Source organism: Lepisosteus platostomus, chromosome 17 (assembly GCF_059453375.1).
Source record: "Lepisosteus platostomus isolate fLepPlt1 chromosome 17, fLepPlt1.hap1, whole genome shotgun sequence".
In the NCBI taxonomy this organism is placed as follows: domain Eukaryota; kingdom Metazoa; phylum Chordata; class Actinopteri; order Semionotiformes; family Lepisosteidae; genus Lepisosteus; species Lepisosteus platostomus.
The window spans coordinates 7468277-7486960 of NC_142627.1; the positions used below are offsets into that span (position 1 = coordinate 7468277).

Here is an 18684-nt window from a genome sequence, read left to right on the forward strand (position 1 = left end):
AGCAATATGAATGGCATTTGAGCAGAATATGTTAAAATACCACAGTTCTGGCTTCTTCCCAAATTCACATACTTGCACACGCCTACTTTCAACTTTCCTGTTGAACTCGGGTGCGACAGGGACTAGCTGAATTGTTACGCTGGCTTTGGCACGAATACCTCTTTTAGGTAGCAGTTGGGATCTTTGAGTGGATGCAATAGAGTTACTGTATTAGAAGCAGTGCAATTTTAATCTGCACTTTATGTAATTATCCATTTGCTCTCTTACTCCGCTGTTATCAAGATGCCAGTGGATATAAAACCACCCTTTTCTCGACGTGATCTAGCTTCCCCTAAAAGTCAATAATTGTTCAATAACACAAGACAAAATTGTCATTTTAGTTAAGAACCTCTGTGATTTGTGTATGTTCCCATTAGCATTTGGAATATTTATATGCGGAATGCATATGTGATATTTTAAAGCAGTGCAATTATAATACAGATTCTAATTGTGTTTTATATTAATATGAGCCTTGTCTTTATTTGTTTTTGTGGCCCTGGCTTGTGAGTTAAGATCAGGGGTAAAAGGAACAACTGCCTTCAGTTTAAAATACATTTTGTATTTGTTGTACTTCTTTAAAAGGCATAATGTAACAGTTTTATGTGTAGATTGCTGTGTTTGTTAAAAGATGAGACCAGATGCTTTCTGCGTTCAGGCAAGTCTGGCTGAGGTGAAAGAGCAGGAACAGTGGGCCTATTGTCAGTCAGCTCTGGCCGAGCCAAGAACAGAGCCATTTTTACATTGTAATGTCAGTGTAGCTTGGAATTTGATGTGACTACATCTGCCCCACAGCATATGATGTAGAGACAATATCTTTGTAGCTTACTTAAAGCCTTAAGAAGACACAATGTTATTAGCTTAGTGTGAAAGGGAATATTGTTGAGCCATCAGTATTTCTTTCATGAACTGTGCTGATCACCTTCTCAGAGCTCTTTGTGTAGTCAGATGACAGCGTGAGTGTAGAGGGCTGATACACACACGACACACAAGCAGGTTTCAAAAGAAAATCTCTTCATAAAAAGAAAAACAGAAGACTTGCACAGGAACAACACTGAGGATTGCAGGATTGCACTTACAGTATCTGCTCTGCCTAACCTTCCCAGCACAAATCATGCCAAACTCATCAATTAAAAACACTGAATCCAGAATCAGATATGTGCTGAGCCCTGTAGTTGCGAATTGCTATAATGTTCTAAATATTCATATGAAGGTAATGTCTCTTAAGAAATTAGGTGTTTTTTCAGCTGTATGTATTTAGGCGGAGAAATAAATTGAATATTTTACTTGATATTGTGGAGGGCCAAGTACAATATTTTTGTTTTTCGTTTCTGTTAAATTTAATTCTTCTTTAAATTGAATTTAGGCCAGCAGTGCCTGTTTTAATAAATATCCATATTCCAATGTGGAAGAAACCTGTAAATGTGCAAAAAATAACACTTCAGTGTAGATATCAGTTATCTAGGCCTCAGAATCTGCGATGATATGCAGACACACCTCTGGGTGAACTGTGGTTGTGAAACTTCCCTGAAAAGACAGTTGAATGTGGTGAGCTGGTCTCTGAGTCAGCATGATGAGTCGTGGCGTGAAGACATTGACTTAGGCCAACAGCATTTGATAGTGTGTGTGATAATGGCAGACAGGTTCCACACTGGCACTGCTCACAGACAGGAGATGGATGTTTTACCTTTATGATTTGTGTAGGAATGTGAGACAACATGAGTCATCCAGTCTTCCTCCAAATGGAAAACCTGTAATTTGATTGGTCTGATCTAGCCTAATTAGCTGGTGTTTGCAATAAACGCTGCAAGGGGATACCAGGAAAGGACAGCTCTTTCCTTCTGTACCACGTACAGTATGTCATTTTTCTGCATGTTTGAACCCTGTGTTTGTTGTCACTGAACATTTTGTCAGTTGTTGCTGCCCAAAGTACTTCTGAAAACAAATTTGGTGAAAGATGTTGGGGACATTTGTCGTTATTACACAACACCCAGGACATCACCTATGGGCATCAGAGCAATGTGGTGCTCACATGCCACACTCCCAAGATGTGTAGTCTTGTCATCGGATTTACTTTATTGCTGGAAGCCGTTATCAGCAGGGCAGCAATAAGACCAAAAGTAGATGCTTCATCTTTATAGACTTATGTGGAAGATGAGAAATAAAAGGAAAATGCAGATTATTCCAGATGTGTCCTTTCGCACTTTGGGAGTATGTAATTTTGGAAGTAAACAAGAAAAGAAATGGCTTTTCCATGCTTGTGATTTTGAGGGAATGTTTAGATATTAAAGTCACAAATTTAAAAAAGACACATTCAGAAACAAATGTGACAGTTGATAACATTAACAATGCTGTGGACTGGCCGTAGAGCCTGTGAGCTGTGCAATTCATTGGTGTACTTTAGAAAGACTATATTGTTACTCATAGGCTAGTGCTAGTGTGTGGTTGTTGGTTTGGTCCTGGAATTAGACTGGAGTTTCAGATTCAGGTGAGCTTCTGACTGCAAAATAGATTACAAGTAATTTAAATCACAAGCTAAAGAACAGAATCTGGTGTTTAATATTAAATTGAAGTTGTAAAGTTAACTGACATAAAGACCAACAGGAATTGGGTGATTCCTATCAACTATGATCTCTACTGAATTATTTTAAGATGAAGGTGATTTTAAAGTTTTGACTTGTTTATAATCTATGTTTAAGTCTTGTTGATTTTCTTTTCAGCTTTTTTCTCAAATTCCCCGTTCCCCAGTTTATTTCATTCGACAACATGCAGCACTCTGAAAAAGCGATTTCACCAGTGAGGAGAAGACTCTGTCCAATATCTTGAAAACTTCACAAACTGGACGAGGCCTCAATCAAATGCGATCTGAATGAACATTTTTTTGGAATGTAAAAATGTAAAGTACTGTAGCGCTCTCAGGTTCACGTGGGCATGCGCCCTGGCCACTGCCGCCTCAGGTCGGCCCCCCCTCCGCTGGGGACTCGAACCCGGGCCTCCGGCGTCACTCAACAGGGACCCAGCCAGTTGAGCTAAAGGGAAATCTCCCGTCAACCCGGCGGCTGCGGTCCCTGCTATTCACAGGGAAGGGCGGTGACGTCACCGCGCTGGTAAGCCGGCTCCAACAACCCACAATGGTGGCCGTGCGCGTTACAGTACACAGACATTCGAAAAAGGAAAAGAAAAAGAGTGTGGTGTGTAGGAGGGTAGAGGAACGAGAGAGTGCTCTTTTGCATCCTTGCGTGAGTGAGCATAACTTGTTAAGAGAAGTGAAAGTGACGGGATTTTTTCCGCCCTCTGTGTTTATCCCCAGACGAGCGCGAGGCGGTGCAGAAGAAGACCTTCACGAAATGGGTGAACTCTCACCTGGCGCGCGTGTCGTGCCGGATCACAGACCTGTACATGGACCTGCGTGATGGACGCATGCTCATCAAGCTGCTGGAGGTGCTGTCGGGAGAGAGACTCGTGAGTACTGGAGCCCCACTGTCAACACGAGCGCTGGAACACAACCGCACGCACGCCCCTTGAGTGTCGCACAGTGAAGTCCTGAGGCCAAGCACCCCAACATCACGCGTGCAGAAACCTCACACCTGTGCAGGGCTGTTTAAAACGCTGTACCTACAGCTGCTTTCTCCTGACAACAAAACACAATCTATTCCTAACTTGTCAACTGCATTTTTCAGGGTGCAAATTTCAACTCTTTAAACTTTAGATGTCTTTTTTTAGAGACATGTTCTCAATGTAGAAGGCATGTAATGAGAGCAGAAAATTGCTCAGTCCTGTAGGTTATTGTGTTGTGCTAAAACTTTCAATATTACTGTATGTTTAACAGAAAAAGCATGAAAGACTAAACATATATAAAATGTGTTTACTGATTAATGTGTGGTTTAAATAGAATGCATTTTCATAGTGTAAAAGCACAGGAAATCAACCTGTTATGATACAGTAGTTTGGTAAAACCCCAGGAAGCCCTCAGCAGTAGCAGGAATACAGTAGGTATGCAGGAGCGTTCTTCAAGACCTTGTGAAAAGATCACTTTATTAGCCCTATACAATTTCTTGCATTAGGAATTCGTCTTTTCACATACCCCAACTTGCTCTCCATGAGACACACAGACAGGGAGAGAAGCTTGGGGTCAGAGTGCAGGGTCAGCCATTTATACGGCGGCCCTGGAGCAGCTGGGGTGAAGGAGCTTTGCTCAGGGGCCCAACGGAGTAGGATTCCTCTGCCGGCCACAGGATTTGAACTGGCAACCTTCCAGCCACAGTGCCACTGCTCCGCCCCTTTTCTTTTAGCAAGCATTCTTCTTTGTTAGCAGCGTAGCCACGGTGATTGTTGTGGATTTAGCACAGATTTCATTTGTCCTCATATCCTTATTACAAGGAGATTAGATTGGTACCTCAAGGTCTATCTTTTGCTAAATAAATAAAAAGATATGAAGGCACGCCTTGTTGAAACTCCACAGATGTCACTCCATGGCTTTAAGTAAGGTGAATAGTGTTCTTGCTTGTGTGAACAACGGGCTTTTCAGTTTGAATACTGCAAAAGTATGTTGCAAAGCGAAGATGTTGATTGGTACAAGAGATGTGAAAATATTTTAACTGCTTTTTGACTTTATTAAAGTAGTTTTCTGCCTGCTTGGAAAGGAAGGTGGTGCGATTCAGTCTGTTCTGGTCCTTATGTGACTCAGTAGCTTTCTGTTCAATGATTGACAAGGGTGTCTCAGGTAGAGAAAAACTGTACTTTGTTAGTAGAAGAACTGTTATCACCCATGATGCCCTGCTTAAGATCTTTGACTTCTTTTAAAAAAGAACAATATTTCAGAGCATTAACATTGTTTTAGTGGTCAAGTATCAAAACACTATTGCTTACTTATATCAGTAATCAGTACATAATTAAAAATGTAGCATACACAACTTTGTTATTAGCAATTAAGTAAATGTTAAAAAGTCACTGTCCACCTTTTCCCTAGTTTGTGTAGCTGGATCAGCTCAATGTCTTGCAATTCACTTTGACTCAGTGTAGAGTTATATAGTGCCTCTTGTCAAAACATGACCTCTCTAGTGATCTTTATACAAATCAGTATGCTGGAGATAAGTCTTAAGGATCAAGACACTGAGGCTCTATAGGAAATTTCAGGGACAGCGGGACGGGCAAGAACTATCAAATCAACCCTTTGACAAGCAAATCACTTGGCAATGCATTAAATTCTCATTAAATTCACATGCAAATGAATGCTCAATGATACCTCGTTGCTCTTGGTGTTTGAAATGAAGCACTGTTTTCAGTAAGAGCAGGTATTTCTCCATCTTCATCTCACTCAGCTTTTATATGGTGACACGCCTTGTTCAGGAGAGCTGACGTTACAGGTCTAAAACAGAATCAACTTCCGCTGACAAGCACATGGAAAGTATGCAGGAAGGTGGTCTTCTTCTGTGATCGCTATTATTTTGTCTACCTATGCATTTGCTACATATTGATTGAAAGACAACATTAATGACCATTAGTGTAAATATCAGTTGCTGAACACCTGTGCAGGTGAGGCACAGAAATGGGTGCAGAAATGCTGACCGTCCAGTGTGTGTGCTGGCCTGCTGTTCTCTCTGCATAAGAGGCCAAGAGGAGCCGGGTGGTAAAAACCAACATTCCTGCACAGTAAACAAATTAATCATTTAGTTCCTCACAAAGGAAACCTTAAGGAAGGTCAGCATGTGGTTCTGCCTAGAGGCTGGCACATGACTCTAAGGTTAAACTAAACAGTGCAGCTGTCACTCTTTCCCTGAAACAAGATGGGTTAAAGTATCCTCGTAACATTACCGAATCACTGAAGGCATGTACATAGGGTTACTAATCCTATCTGCCTTCTTTATGCAAATTCCCTGTGTTTTTAGGCAGCCTGAAATATGATTTTTAACACCGCAAATAAATGGAGTAACTCCTGCAGATTTGCAGTCGTCGATCTGGTGATCGGTTGAGACTTGTCCTGTGTTTTATAAGTAATAATGCACACAATCAGGACAAGCGGCACTGGTGTTGTTGCAACACGACTGTTGGAATCAGCTGTCTCCCTTATAAGCTCTTGGATGGCTGACCTCACCTCTGCTTCCAGGAGCTCAGATGCTCGTACAAGAACTCATTGCCCTGAGGGTGTTGTGATGTGGTGGCCAGGAGTCAGACATTTAAAAAAAAAACAGGAAAAACAATCTTTGGCATTTGTTCTTTTTTTTGCACATTTGAATTTTCACAAAAAGCTAGTGTTTTTCATCGAATTCCCCCATCTCCACTCTGCAGTTTCGCTTTTGAAGTCAGTTCTGAGTGAGTAATGTAGACAGCTTCGGAATCAAACCGCAATTAAGGCAGATTACTCACCATGTGGATTTTTTTCTCCTTTTCTTTTGGCCTTGTGACTCCTGGAGAAACCTGCCAACTCCCTGACCTTTTCTTTTTACTCACACGGCTCTGTGGTGAGAAAGATATGACCATAAAATCAACTCAAGTTGTGTGAAGCTGCTGCTAACCTCATTTGAAACATAAAAGCCAAGCGTGAGCATGTTGAGTGAGAAAACACTGCAGGTGTCCTCTTTAATTTGCTAACAAGCAAAAGAGACATTTTTGGGCAGTGCTCCAGACTGAGCTGATTTTCAGATTTTAACGGCACTTGAATAAAATCAGCATTTTTTTTAGTCTTAAGTATGCAACATGATATAACTAGAAAAATGCACAAGTTTCTGATGACAGGAGACATTTCTTAGAAGATAGGATTATCCATTACCCCAGTCAATTTAAGATCACAAAATCTTTCTTCAGTTTAAAATCAACTTCATCTTTCAGCTGAGATTGGGCTTTTCTTAGCAACTTGGAGTATTATAACTTAGGAAAAAAGATGGAGGTTTTCTTATTTACAGATTTCATCAGCAGCAGCTCTGGAAGAAAAGGAACAACTCAGAATGATGTTGGCATTTATCTTATAAGCACAAATGTATCCATCCATCTTTAGAAAGCTGCTTAAAGTCACAGAAACCCACATCTAATCCAGGAAGCTTAATGTGCAATTCATCTCTTAATTATTGCCTTTGGGAAGAACTCGGAGTACCTAGAGAAACTCCACATGGATTGGGTGAACATGCAAACGCCACACAGAACGTGCCCTAGTCCGGATTCGAAGCCAGGATTCACATGTGACAGCAGCCTAAGCCACTACACCAGCTTGCTGACCACTAAAGTATCATTTTATTACAACTGCACCTCTTATGAAATCTGTGCGCGTTCCCTAGCTTTTCACGAGAGTGGTGAGAATCACTTGTGAGCTTGTGCTTTGTCACAGCACGCTAATGTCTTATCCTAATGAGTTTCTCCGAGTGGTTGTGGGGAAAAAAATATACTTTTTTGGGAAAGGTGGTCTCTTCTGGGCTATTTTTTTATTCTGAGTGGGACCTATAAAAGATGATCGTTATGCAGATCCACTCTTTTCTCAAATAAAGACGAGCGAGTTCGCGAAAAGTCAAAAAGGGGCCGAATGCCGAGAACCTCTAAATTCCTGAATGAATCCAGGCCGCTGCCGTCTTTTCCAGTAAGCATGAGCAGGGCGCAGAGCAAGTGAGCCATCGCCAGTGAGCGTTACCTTTCATGAAATATTTTTGTGTGCTGGATAAAGTGAGTATTGGAAGGAAGAAGAAGAAACAATTGCATTGCCTGAGGCGGTTTGTTTCAGAAAGTGAAAGGAATTGGGATTGGCTGGCTCTGAAAACAGAACGCCGTCTCCTTGCCTGTTTAAAAGGGGCCAGCTGTCCTAACAAACTGCACCTCTTTTTTGTGTATTTGTGTGCCCTGACCCGAAGCTCAGGCAGCCTGGCCCATCCTGACATTAGCTCCCAGACATAAAAGGCCTCCAACAGCATGAGGCCTGCCATCTGATCTCACCCTGTGTGTCACCTTGGGGTGTTACGTCATATCAAAGACATCCATCTTTTTCCCTCAGCAAATAAGTGCTTTCACACCCCCAATTTTCCAGTGTCTGAAGACTGGTAATTAAATAAAATACTTATCTGCTGGTCATTTTGCAGCAAAATCAGCACATTCCTATCTGCAAGCCGATTCTGATGTGAAATGTGATTTTCCTCATCTGAGGGTAATAGAAAGTGATCCAGAACAGGGGGAAAAAAATCACACTCACAGAAAACACAGGAGTTTCTGTCAGATGTGAGGAGCATACTGTTCTGGGAGTGCTTCATCAGTGTTGTTCAAAGTGCTGACGACCCAGTATGTGTTCTGCATTTCGATAGGTCTGTATCAGCGTGTTCCTGCTAATGTGCGTCGGAGGAATTAAAGGATTAAAACACCTGTGAGTTACAGCCCATCCTGCAGTCAGCAACTGAGCACAGAATCAGTGAGCTGTTACTACAGTATTGCCCTCGGTTCAAAGTACCTTCTCTCCACAGCCTGGGGCTGGGCTTCCTTATTACCCAAGTTACTCATTAACCCTCTATAGTAACGGCAGCCCATGACCGAAGGAAGAGTTAACAGACCTCTTAGTTACAGTACTCTGTATCATGGGGAGAACAGAAAGTAGCAGATCTTAACTCCCCCTGGTGTGGGAGTGCTCTTTAGCAAAGTCACTCAGTCCTTCAAGGTCCTTTGGTAATAATGCTTTTCTTTGTTTGTGTGTGTGTTCTGTACTAGTTTCTCAACCAGATAACACACAGCATCATATACTGAATATATCTAATTATGTATGCTGTATTTAACATTTTCAAAGTTGCAGTTGATATTTAATGTAACCTTCAGGAGAAACATTGCGATAGGGAGACCCACTAAAGGCCACTGAAATAGTCAGCATTCTCAGATTATTTTTTTGCATCTTATTTTGTTAATCCCCCAAACCCTGCCGTTGTGCTGTGGTACTGTAAAATGGCACACGGTGTAAGCTGAGGTTCTAGAGCTGGTCGTCTGTGGTTCTCAGCTGCGTGGTCTGCTCTTTGCTCCCAGCCCAAGCCCACAAAGGGAAGGATGCGCATCCACTGCCTGGAGAATGTGGACAAGGCCCTGCAGTTCCTGAAGGAGCAGAGAGTCCACCTGGAGAACATGGGTTCCCATGACATCGTCGACGGCAACCACAGGCTCACGCTGGGCCTCATCTGGACCATCATCCTCCGCTTCCAGGTACAGCAGTGCCGAAATAGTGTAGCTCTGCTTGGGCCCCAGCAAAAACAAAATAACAGGGGTGGATACTGATGCATAGGATTCTTTGGAGTTTTTCTATACAGAAAGTGGCAGGGATCAACCGAGTTTTTAAAGTAAGGTTTGGGAGGGGATCAAATTGTAGTCTCATACTCCTGCTCTTTTACATCTGAATGTTATCTGTTGAGCCCCTTTGTGCGCATCTTTTCTAATACTCATCCTTCCACCCCATCTTTACCCTTGCAACTGCCTCCCAGGTTCATTCCTCACAAGTGAGGGGGGTTGTCAGCCTTGACCTAAAGGCTAGGACTGTCATTTCCTCAGCCAGGCAGAATACAGAGTACATTATATCTTCATATTTGTCATCTCTTTGCATTAATGAGAATTTGACTGATCTAGTTATTAGATATTAGAATTAGGTAATACTAATGTTCGGGTGTGTCTGAGCTGCAGTTATTCCTTTTGTTGTGCTGCAGATCCAAGATATCAGTGTGGAGACTGAGGACAACAAGGAGAAGAAATCTGCCAAGGATGCCTTGCTCTTGTGGTGCCAGATGAAGACTGCTGGGTAAGCCTCACTGCACAGTGGTATACCGGGCACCATGAGCCATCTGTTAGAGCCAGCAAAGATCTGGAGCAGATAATGGGTAGTATTTTATCCTGTGTACTGATAATGTGGTATTGAATCTTTCAATGCAGACGGCCGCTGGCAGCTATGCTATGGTTAACTTATGTGTGAGATGCCAAAAATAGAAATAATGAAAGCTTCAAATATCTGTAAAGTTTTATGCCTGAATTAAGCCTGAGGTTTTATGCCTGCCTCATGATTAGGTATTAAAGAAAAGATTAACTGTGAAAGTTCATTGTGATTTCATCTGTGTCTGTGCAGCTACCCCAACGTCAACATTCACAACTTCACCACCAGCTGGAGAGATGGCATGGCCTTCAACGCACTCATTCACAAACACAGGTATGTCTGGGGGCTTCTGCGTCTCCCACACAGGCCACATGCTGGAGATGGAATTGAAGTCACATCTGAAAGATGCACAATGATTTGAGTTAAGTCTAGGCTGCTCAGTGATGTGGTAGTTAACATTGCTCTTTCATAGCTGATAGACTGCAGTCCCATCCAGTGTGTATCCTGTCAAATTCACAGTGTCTGTTGGGTTATTCATTGAAAATATGTGGACGGATGAGTTAAATCTCATTCCTTTTAAATGCAACTGTTTTCTTTCTAACATTTCTCTTCCCTTCTGTGTTGAACGCAAAATTTGGCAGCTATGGTAAATAAGAAGTTGAAGGAGCTGCTGCTCTAAAATACTAATTGTATTTATAGAGCTGTTTTATAGAAGACTTCTACCTCCACTTCATCCCCCACTTTAAGCCCCACCACACAGTAGATCAGGGGGAGGGGTGAGAAATTGCTGCACCTGTTGAATTAAGGAGTAATTTTATGGAAGCCAGCAAGTATGAGTCCTAGAATCTTTCAACACATCTGGGCAGCTCGTTCCCCTTTCCCACAGGCCTTTGTATAAATGAAAGCCTCTTATCCTTAAATGTCTTCAATCTTGAACGCTTGCCTTATTTGGTTTACGTTTTGCTTGACCCTGAAAAGGCCTTATCGGGGTGACTTCGTCAGTACAGCTGAGGATTTTGAATATGTGAATTAGGTCTGATCATACAGTAAGTCTCCTGCCTTCCTTTCACAGACCTGACCTGATTGACTTCGACAAGCTCAAGAAGTCCAACGCACACTACAACCTGCAGAACGCCTTTAACCTCGCCGAGCAGCACCTTGGCCTCACTAAGCTCCTGGACCCAGAAGGTTTGGTTTCGCTTTGTTTTCTAGGGTGTTAAACAATGTTCTCCACATTCAGAGTTCACATTGTTTAACAAAACTCCACCTCACATTTATTTCGCATTAAAATCCGTGTCAAAAGGATTTGTGGAAGCTGTACTTTTTAACCCATCAAGCGCCTGCTCTCAGGCGCTGGGAACCTCGCTCAAATTGTCGGCTGGCTGGGGCACGTCGAAGTTCTGTGTGAACTAAAACAAGGATCAGAGTTTGGGAAATTTGAAGAGCTTCTGTTTTTTTTTATCCATTGGCACATAGATACCCAGAATCTGCAGAGCCATAATTACTGCCTCCCAGGTGCCTGCCTCACTGCTTTTGATCTGCAAGCTCAGTTGTGTCTGTGTGATAAGTGACGACTCATTAAAGCCTATCATTTGCAGTAAATAAGAGTCTTCCTCAAAGAGGAACTGTTAAAGGAGCTAAACGTATTGCAGTATATCATTATAAAAGCCCTGTGCAATTATGTTAAGCAAAATAAGAATCGCAAAAGCGCACGGGCTGACAAAGCACAAGATCACCATGGAGATTCCGAAGAATCAGTCGTTTGCAAACATGTCCTCCTTGCACACGTGTTTTGAAAAAAACATGAGCTCCTCTGCTGTGTACCTTGGCCTCTTCACTGTTGGGCTGATGGCCGCGTCCTTGTTCATTGCAGACATCAGCGTGGACCACCCAGATGAGAAGTCCATCATCACCTACGTGGTGACCTACTATCATTACTTCTCCAAGATGAAGGCCCTGGCCGTGGAAGGGAAACGAATTGGGAAGGTAAGGGGATCGGGAGGATTGCCACTGACGTTTCCTTGATGATCTTCTATTTTTTGGGGAGGGGGGGATAAAACTTCCAGTATCTGGATGGTTGAATCAGAAGTTAAATCTCCAAAACCTTCGTGAAACAGCAGTCTAATGTCATTGGAACAAGTACAGGTTTATTCCATGCCTCTTCTTCAACCCCAAAGGAGGCTCCACAGCCGAAACATTGTGTTTCTTTTCTTCTCTTTTTAAGCCTGGAATAAACCTGTACTTGTTCCTTTGCAGCCTACGCCTGCTGACGCAGCTCCCTGCTTAAACTACTTCAGTCTAATTTCATTGTTCTTTTTTGAATTCAGTCTTAAAAAATGGAATCCAAAGCTGTCCCATCACAAACAGCATTGACCAGACTCCTGGTCATCCCCAACACATCACGAGTCAGCAGTGGTGCAAGAGCTGGCTGTGTGAGCTCCATTTTGCCTCTTTAAGTGCACGAGAGCAGAAACGGCAGTCCTGAATTCGTGCTCTCTGAAGCCTGGCCTTTGTTGTTTTCCAGTAGACCTTTCCGCTGTTCCAGTGAAAGAATATAGTCAAGATTGGTGACCTGTGCAGAGTCATTAGTGTTTCTCACTGCTCTCGTTTCCTTGTGGCGACCAGGTGCTGGACAACGCCATTGAGACGGAGAAGATGATCGAGAAATACGAGTCCCTGGCCTCCGATCTTCTGGAGTGGATCGAGCAGACCATCATCATCCTCAACAACCGCAAATTCGCCAACTCCCTGGTGGGGGTGCAGCAGCAGCTGCAGGCTTTCAACACGTACCGCACTGTGGAGAAACCCCCCAAGTGAGTGTTCATGTGGGCTGGTTTTCACTCGGGACCAGTGCGCTTCCAAGAACAGTCAGAATGGTAGCCAGCAATCATGGTAGTCATGGTAACTGTTCATTTCTGTTCACTGACCTTTGAGAGTCCTTTCAAAAGCTCTTTCACTAGAATAGTTACCTGGCTAAAACATTATGTAAAGCCACAAGCCACAGAATCTCGAACAACCTGCATAACAAGATGAGAGTATAATAAACTGATGAGGGACACAAATCCTTCTGTAGTGATTTGAGCTGGTATGTCTCATTAGAACAAGTGCACAAGAACATGTGAAGCCTTTTCCAGAAAAATGAAATAAAGAATGTCCCTTTTCTGAAGAGAATGACACTGGCGGTTGAGAAGGAGAAGAAAAATATTTCTTTCATTCAGGTGTTTCTGACTGTTTTGTTATCTCTTTTCAGGTTCACAGAGAAGGGTAACCTGGAAGTGCTTCTGTTCACCATTCAGAGCAAAATGAGGGCCAACAACCAGAAGGTTTACATGCCCAGAGAAGGGAAACTCATCTCAGATATCAACAAGGTAAGGCCCTGTTCACTTCTGCAACCTAATTCCAAGCAAGGTGAACTGATCAGTAATAATTTTTAAGCCTTGTACATCTTTATTCAGAGTCTGCCACCCTGTCATAGTGTGTAATGGAGAATGTTTGGCACTACAAGACTGATATGAAAATAATCAAGCATAAAATTTCATCGAATTGTTGGGAACGGTTTCTGTCTCACTTGAAATATTTTTAAGATGGAAAGTGCGTAATGACAGCAAAAGCTAGTTTGAAATCTTTTTCAAAAATAAAGATGTGAGAAGAAACAGTGTTTCTACCAGTTCTGATGCTGAGCCAAAAAAATACCTCCAGAATCAAAAAGCTTCCTTCTAGCTCTTGGTGGTGAGCAGTGCTCTTCCTGGGTTTTTGCTGTTGTCCTTAGTACAAAGCAGTGGCTTTCACTTAGTCGGGCTTCGGTGAGCAACGCTGAGTAACGGCTGTGATATTCGCCCTCTGCCAGGCCTGGGAGAGACTGGAAAAAGCCGAGCACGAGCGCGAGCTGGCTCTGAGGACGGAGCTCATCCGGCAGGAGAAGCTGGAGCAGCTGGCTCGCCGGTTCGACCGCAAGGCGGCCATGAGGGAGACCTGGCTGAGCGAGAACCAGCGGCTCGTCTCGCAGGTACGGCGGCGCACTCAGAACCAGTCTCCTACTGGGGCCGAGTCCTCCCCAGAGCACTGGGGGAGATGGGTGGCATGGCTTGATAATAATAATTGCTTCCACTTATATAGCGCTTTTCTGGACACTCCACTCAAAGCGCTTTACGGGTAATGGGGATCCCCTCCACCACCACCTGGATGATGCGACAGCAGCCAGGGTGCGCCAGAACATTCACCACACACCAGCTCTCAGTGGGGAGGAGAGCAGAGTAATGTAGCCAGTTCAGAGATGGGGGTTATTAGGAGGCCATGATTGGTAAAGGCCAGGGGGAAATTCGGCCAGGATGCCGGGGTTACACCCCTTCTCTTTTCGAGAAAGACCCTGGTATTTTTTAATGACCACCGAGAGTCAGGACCTCGGTTTTACATCTCATCCGAAGGACGGCACCTGTTTATAGTATAGTGTCCCCGTTTTTCCCAGAAGGTCTCCCATCCAGGTACTGGCCAGGCTCACACCTGCTGAGCTCCAGTGGGCTGCCAGCTGTGAGTTGCAGAGTCATATGGCTGCTGGCTTGAGCCACCTGAGCCCTTATTTCGATGGTGACCCAGCTGGAGGAGTTTCTCTGGCCCTCTCATCACAAACCTGAGCTGACGTCTCTGTGGGAATGATTCCAGTTCACTGGCTTTAGGCCCTTGATCATTTGATGTGCTTAAGTTGTGGAACTCTACTGTCACGGCATTACTCTGTGCAAAACCATATTTACTTATTACAAACACTGTCGGGAGCTGGCTTCTTCTTGTTTCTGCATCTGTGATCCACCAGGTCTGTGCACAGGTGAAAAATTTGAATCTCACATTTTGAGAAAAGCCAAATCCGATAGAGTGCATAGTCCTGATATAGCAGCATTATGTATACTTAAGGTCTTTCCAACACTATTAAAGATTAATTTTGTGGCGATTAAGTGGCCATTGTGGAGTCTGAATTTAAATAGCTCTTTTGTATTCGTTCACACTTGGAGAATTAACAGTGCATTTAAGTGTGCCTTATTAAGACAAGGACTGTAAGTTTCTACCACCCTCTAGTGGTCAAAAAAGGATCCTTCTGGAACTGATAGCAGTAGCCTTTGTTGAAGTAGTAACCTATACAATATATAAACCATATTGTGCTTAACGTGGTTTAAAAGCATTTACTACATAAGGAAGTGAATTCTAGATGTTTTCTGACACTGAGAGCAGAACTATGTTCTTTCCTACTGTAAGGATGGAAATAGAAGAATAGTTTGTAGAAGTTACGTTTCTGGAACAATTAGTTGATAGTTAATAGCGGCTTTTTTTTTTTAAATTCGTGAGTCCATCCCTGTTTTATTGCCCCCAGGACAACTTTGGCTACGACCTGCAGGCAGTGGAGGCCGCCACCAAGAAGCACGAGGCCATCGAGACGGACATCGCGGCCTACGAGGAGAGGGTCCAGGCGGTGGTGGCCGTCGCCCGCGAGCTGGAGGCCGAGAACTACCACGACATCAAGCGCATCACAGCCAGGAAGGACAACGTGATCCGGCTGTGGGAGTACCTGCTGGAGCTGCTGCGGGCCCGGCGTCAGAGGCTGGAGATGAACCTGGGCCTGCAGAAGGTCTTCCAGGAGATGCTGTACATCATGGACTGGATGGACGAGATGAAGGTGGGGGCCCGTTAATGGCTTCACTTCATCGTTTTGAAAAAAGCTTAGGCCTGCTATTGTGCTACCCTTCTAATAAAGCACATCATCTGACCGTTCCTCGTCTTGTAAGACAGAGATTGGACAAAGTGCATGACATTGCTGGGGCTAACCTTTCAGGTTTATTCAATGGAGGGGATGCTCAAGGACAGACTCTCTGTATTCCTTTTTGGCCCTGAAGAATGCATGGGGTTCTGTTTCTGATGGTGGGTTCTGAAAGATATCAGACATGCCACTCGCCTCATTTGCTGGACAGGGCAGAAATGAAGCCTTGATTCCTTCCTTCTTCTCTGGCCTTCTGGCCGGTGTCCTGAAACGTTGTGACCTACCGAGGAGCGACTGTTCCGCAATGTCATTGCAAAGACGGCTTGCCCTGGTGTTTTGAAATCATCTCTTCTCAAGCTCATGAAACCGCTTACCACCATTCCTTGTGTTGTGAGTCAAGAACCTAACAAAGTGGGGCCGAATTGTTGGGGCTTACTTTTCAATAGAATGGTTCATTACGTGAATGTATGATAAACTGTAGCTAGGACGGGCTCTCAGATCATTTCTGATGCAGCCATTTTTGAAACATCACGCAGTCAAGGCCTGGAAGGGTCTCTATGAGGGAGCTCAGCGCTCTCCTGGTCTCTTCCGCAGGTGCTGCTGCTGTCCCAGGACTATGGAAAGCACTTGCTGGGGGTTGAGGACCTCCTGCAGAAACACGCCCTCGTGGAAGCCGACATCAGCATCCAGGCTGACCGAGTGAAGGCTGTCAATGCCTCTGCTCAGAAGTTTGCCAGTGACGTAGAAGGTGCGCAAGACAGGCCCAGAATAATTAACTGTGGTGGCGGGGGGGACAGAACTGTTCAATGCCAAATCAGACTGTCACTACAGTGCAACCATGACTAACTGGTTTGTAGGTAGCTTTAGAAACCCAGTAGTTAATGTGGCATTCTGGGTGCTGCATGTGTTATAATTAGAAAGCTGTGAAATGAATCAAAAACCAGCATTGTATCTGACGTTTGTTGTCTCGTTCTTCCTGTTCTGCCCGCCGTGCAGGGTACAAGCCCTGTGACCCGCAGGTGATCCGGGACCGAGTGGCTCACATGGAGTTCTGCTACCAGGAGCTGTGCCAGCTGGCAGTGGAGCGCCGGGCCCGGCTGGAGGAGTCCAGGCGCCTCTGGAAGTTCTTCTGGGAGATGGCGGAGGAGGAGGGCTGGATCCGCGAGAAGGAGCAGATCCTGTCCTCGGAGGACTATGGCAAGGACCTGACCAGCGTGGTGCGGCTCCTCAGCAAGCACAAGGCCTTCGAGGACGAGATGAGTGGGCGCAGCGGGCACCTGCAGCAGAGCATCCGCGAGGGCGAGGAGATGGTGGCCAACGATCACTTTGGCTCCGACAAGATCCGCGAGCGCATCCGGGACATCCAGGAGCAGTGGGCCAACCTGGAGCGGCTGTCCGCCGTCCGCAAGAAGTGCCTGGAGGAGGCCTCCAACCTGCACCAGTTCCAGGCCGACGCCGACGACATCGACACCTGGATGCTGGACATCTTGCGCATCGTGTCCAGCAGCGACGTGGGCCACGACGAGTACTCCACCCAGGCCCTGGTGAAGAAACACAAGGACGTGGCCGAGGAGATCACCAGCTACCGGCCCGTCATCGACTCTCTGCACGAACAGTCTCGCACCCTGCCCGCGGAGCACACCCAGTCCCCCGAGGTGCAGGGCCGGCTGGTGGGCATCGAGGAGAGATACAAGGAGGTGGCGGAGCTCACCCGCCTGCGCAAGCAAGCCCTGCAGGACGCCCTGGCGCTGTACAAGATGTTCAGCGAGGCCGACGCGTGCGAGCTGTGGATCGATGAGAAGGAGCAGTGGCTGATCAGTATGGAGATACCCGAGAAGCTGGAGGACCTGGAGGTCATCCAGCACAGGTAGGGGCAGTGCTCGATCTGTCACTGGAAGGCCACAGCATCCTCCTGCTTTTCTTGCTCTCTTAAATTGCTCTCATTACCCAGTCTGCTCGATGAAGGGCTCAGAATGGATTGTGGGTAATATTACCTTGGCTCGAAGTCATTTTTTAAAATTTCAGCTCTGAAAGAACGTTGCTGGTTTTTTTTTCCTGTTCAAGTCCCTGGTAAACCTTTGACATTTGGTTTTTACCTTAGCCTACGCAAATCTTTGCCATCGTGCAATTAATAGCCTTTTTAAAACTGGATAATTAAAGCACAAAGCCCAGCAGATAATGGAGCTCGGCTGGGCCCTTATTAGTATGCATTTTGTGCTCGTCAAGTCCTTTGTTTACTTATTCAGGCCAGGGTTATATTCCATTATGCAAATATATGCAAATAGATTACATAACAGTACAGCAAATGTTTAATGGTCAGTGGTTTTTAAAAAGTGTCAAAGGAATGCCACTGTGCTGTTTGTGTGATGATAGAGCTGCCTGCACACAGAATTGATTCATTTACATACGGAAAGAAATCGGTGCATATTTATAGCAAAACGGTATACAGCCGTTTTGTTCTAAAATGTCAGACCAATCTTTAACATCTCTGCAATTCCAGGTTCGAGAGTCTGGAGCCTGAGATGAACAACCAGGCCTCACGTGTAGCTGTGGTGAATCAGATCGCCAGGCAATTGGTGCACAGCGGACACCCCAGTGAGAAAGAGATCAAAGCCCAGCAAGACAAGCTCAACACCAGGTCAGTTACCGGTCAGCCTGACCACGCCGGGTGCACCCACTGAACTTCCATAAGCTCCTACAGGCATTTTTCCATTGACTTGGTTCTTGGATAGTTCAAGTAGGTACAGTAGCTGCGTCAGCATGCGTAGGCTGCACAGGCACAAGTAAAGAAACACGCAAAGAAGGCTCCACAGCCGAAACGTTCTGTTGTTTTCTTCTTTTTAAGTTGTTTGATCTTATTGCAGCAATTATACAAAATTACCAACAAGAAGTGAGTCACAATTGCTGCCTACCTAGGTGGCAATACAAAGCCTGCAAAGACCCAGTGCAGTTTACTGGGTGGCCTGAGGCTGATAAAAATGCATTTCAGGTCACTGTTCCGCTGCCAGGATGGGGAAAAAGCATTTAAAACGTTCTTGTTTTCTTTGTGCCTACTGCTTGGTTGTTTGGCACAGAAGAGCTGCGGGGAGGCCCG

At 44.8% G+C, this 18684-nt stretch overlaps 1 protein-coding gene across 2 annotated transcripts in view; it reads left to right on the forward strand.

Annotated features, from left to right (window-relative positions):
• The window catches only part of sptbn1 (spectrin, beta, non-erythrocytic 1), a 112637-nt gene that overhangs the window by 67700 nt on the left and 26253 nt on the right, over window positions 1-18684 (forward strand). For both annotated transcript variants that reach the window (XM_088610047.1, XM_088610048.1), the window contains 13 exons: window positions 3347-3498; window positions 9019-9192; window positions 9687-9778; window positions 10100-10180; window positions 10920-11035; window positions 11721-11833; window positions 12473-12660; window positions 13098-13215; window positions 13695-13853; window positions 15207-15509; window positions 16185-16338; window positions 16587-17457; window positions 18091-18228. In XM_088610047.1, the coding sequence (XP_088466173.1) occupies window positions 3347-3498; window positions 9019-9192; window positions 9687-9778; window positions 10100-10180; window positions 10920-11035; window positions 11721-11833; window positions 12473-12660; window positions 13098-13215; window positions 13695-13853; window positions 15207-15509; window positions 16185-16338; window positions 16587-17457; window positions 18091-18228 (2659 nt within the window). The remainder of the gene's footprint in view (window positions 1-3346; window positions 3499-9018; window positions 9193-9686; window positions 9779-10099; window positions 10181-10919; window positions 11036-11720; window positions 11834-12472; window positions 12661-13097; window positions 13216-13694; window positions 13854-15206; window positions 15510-16184; window positions 16339-16586; window positions 17458-18090; window positions 18229-18684) is intronic.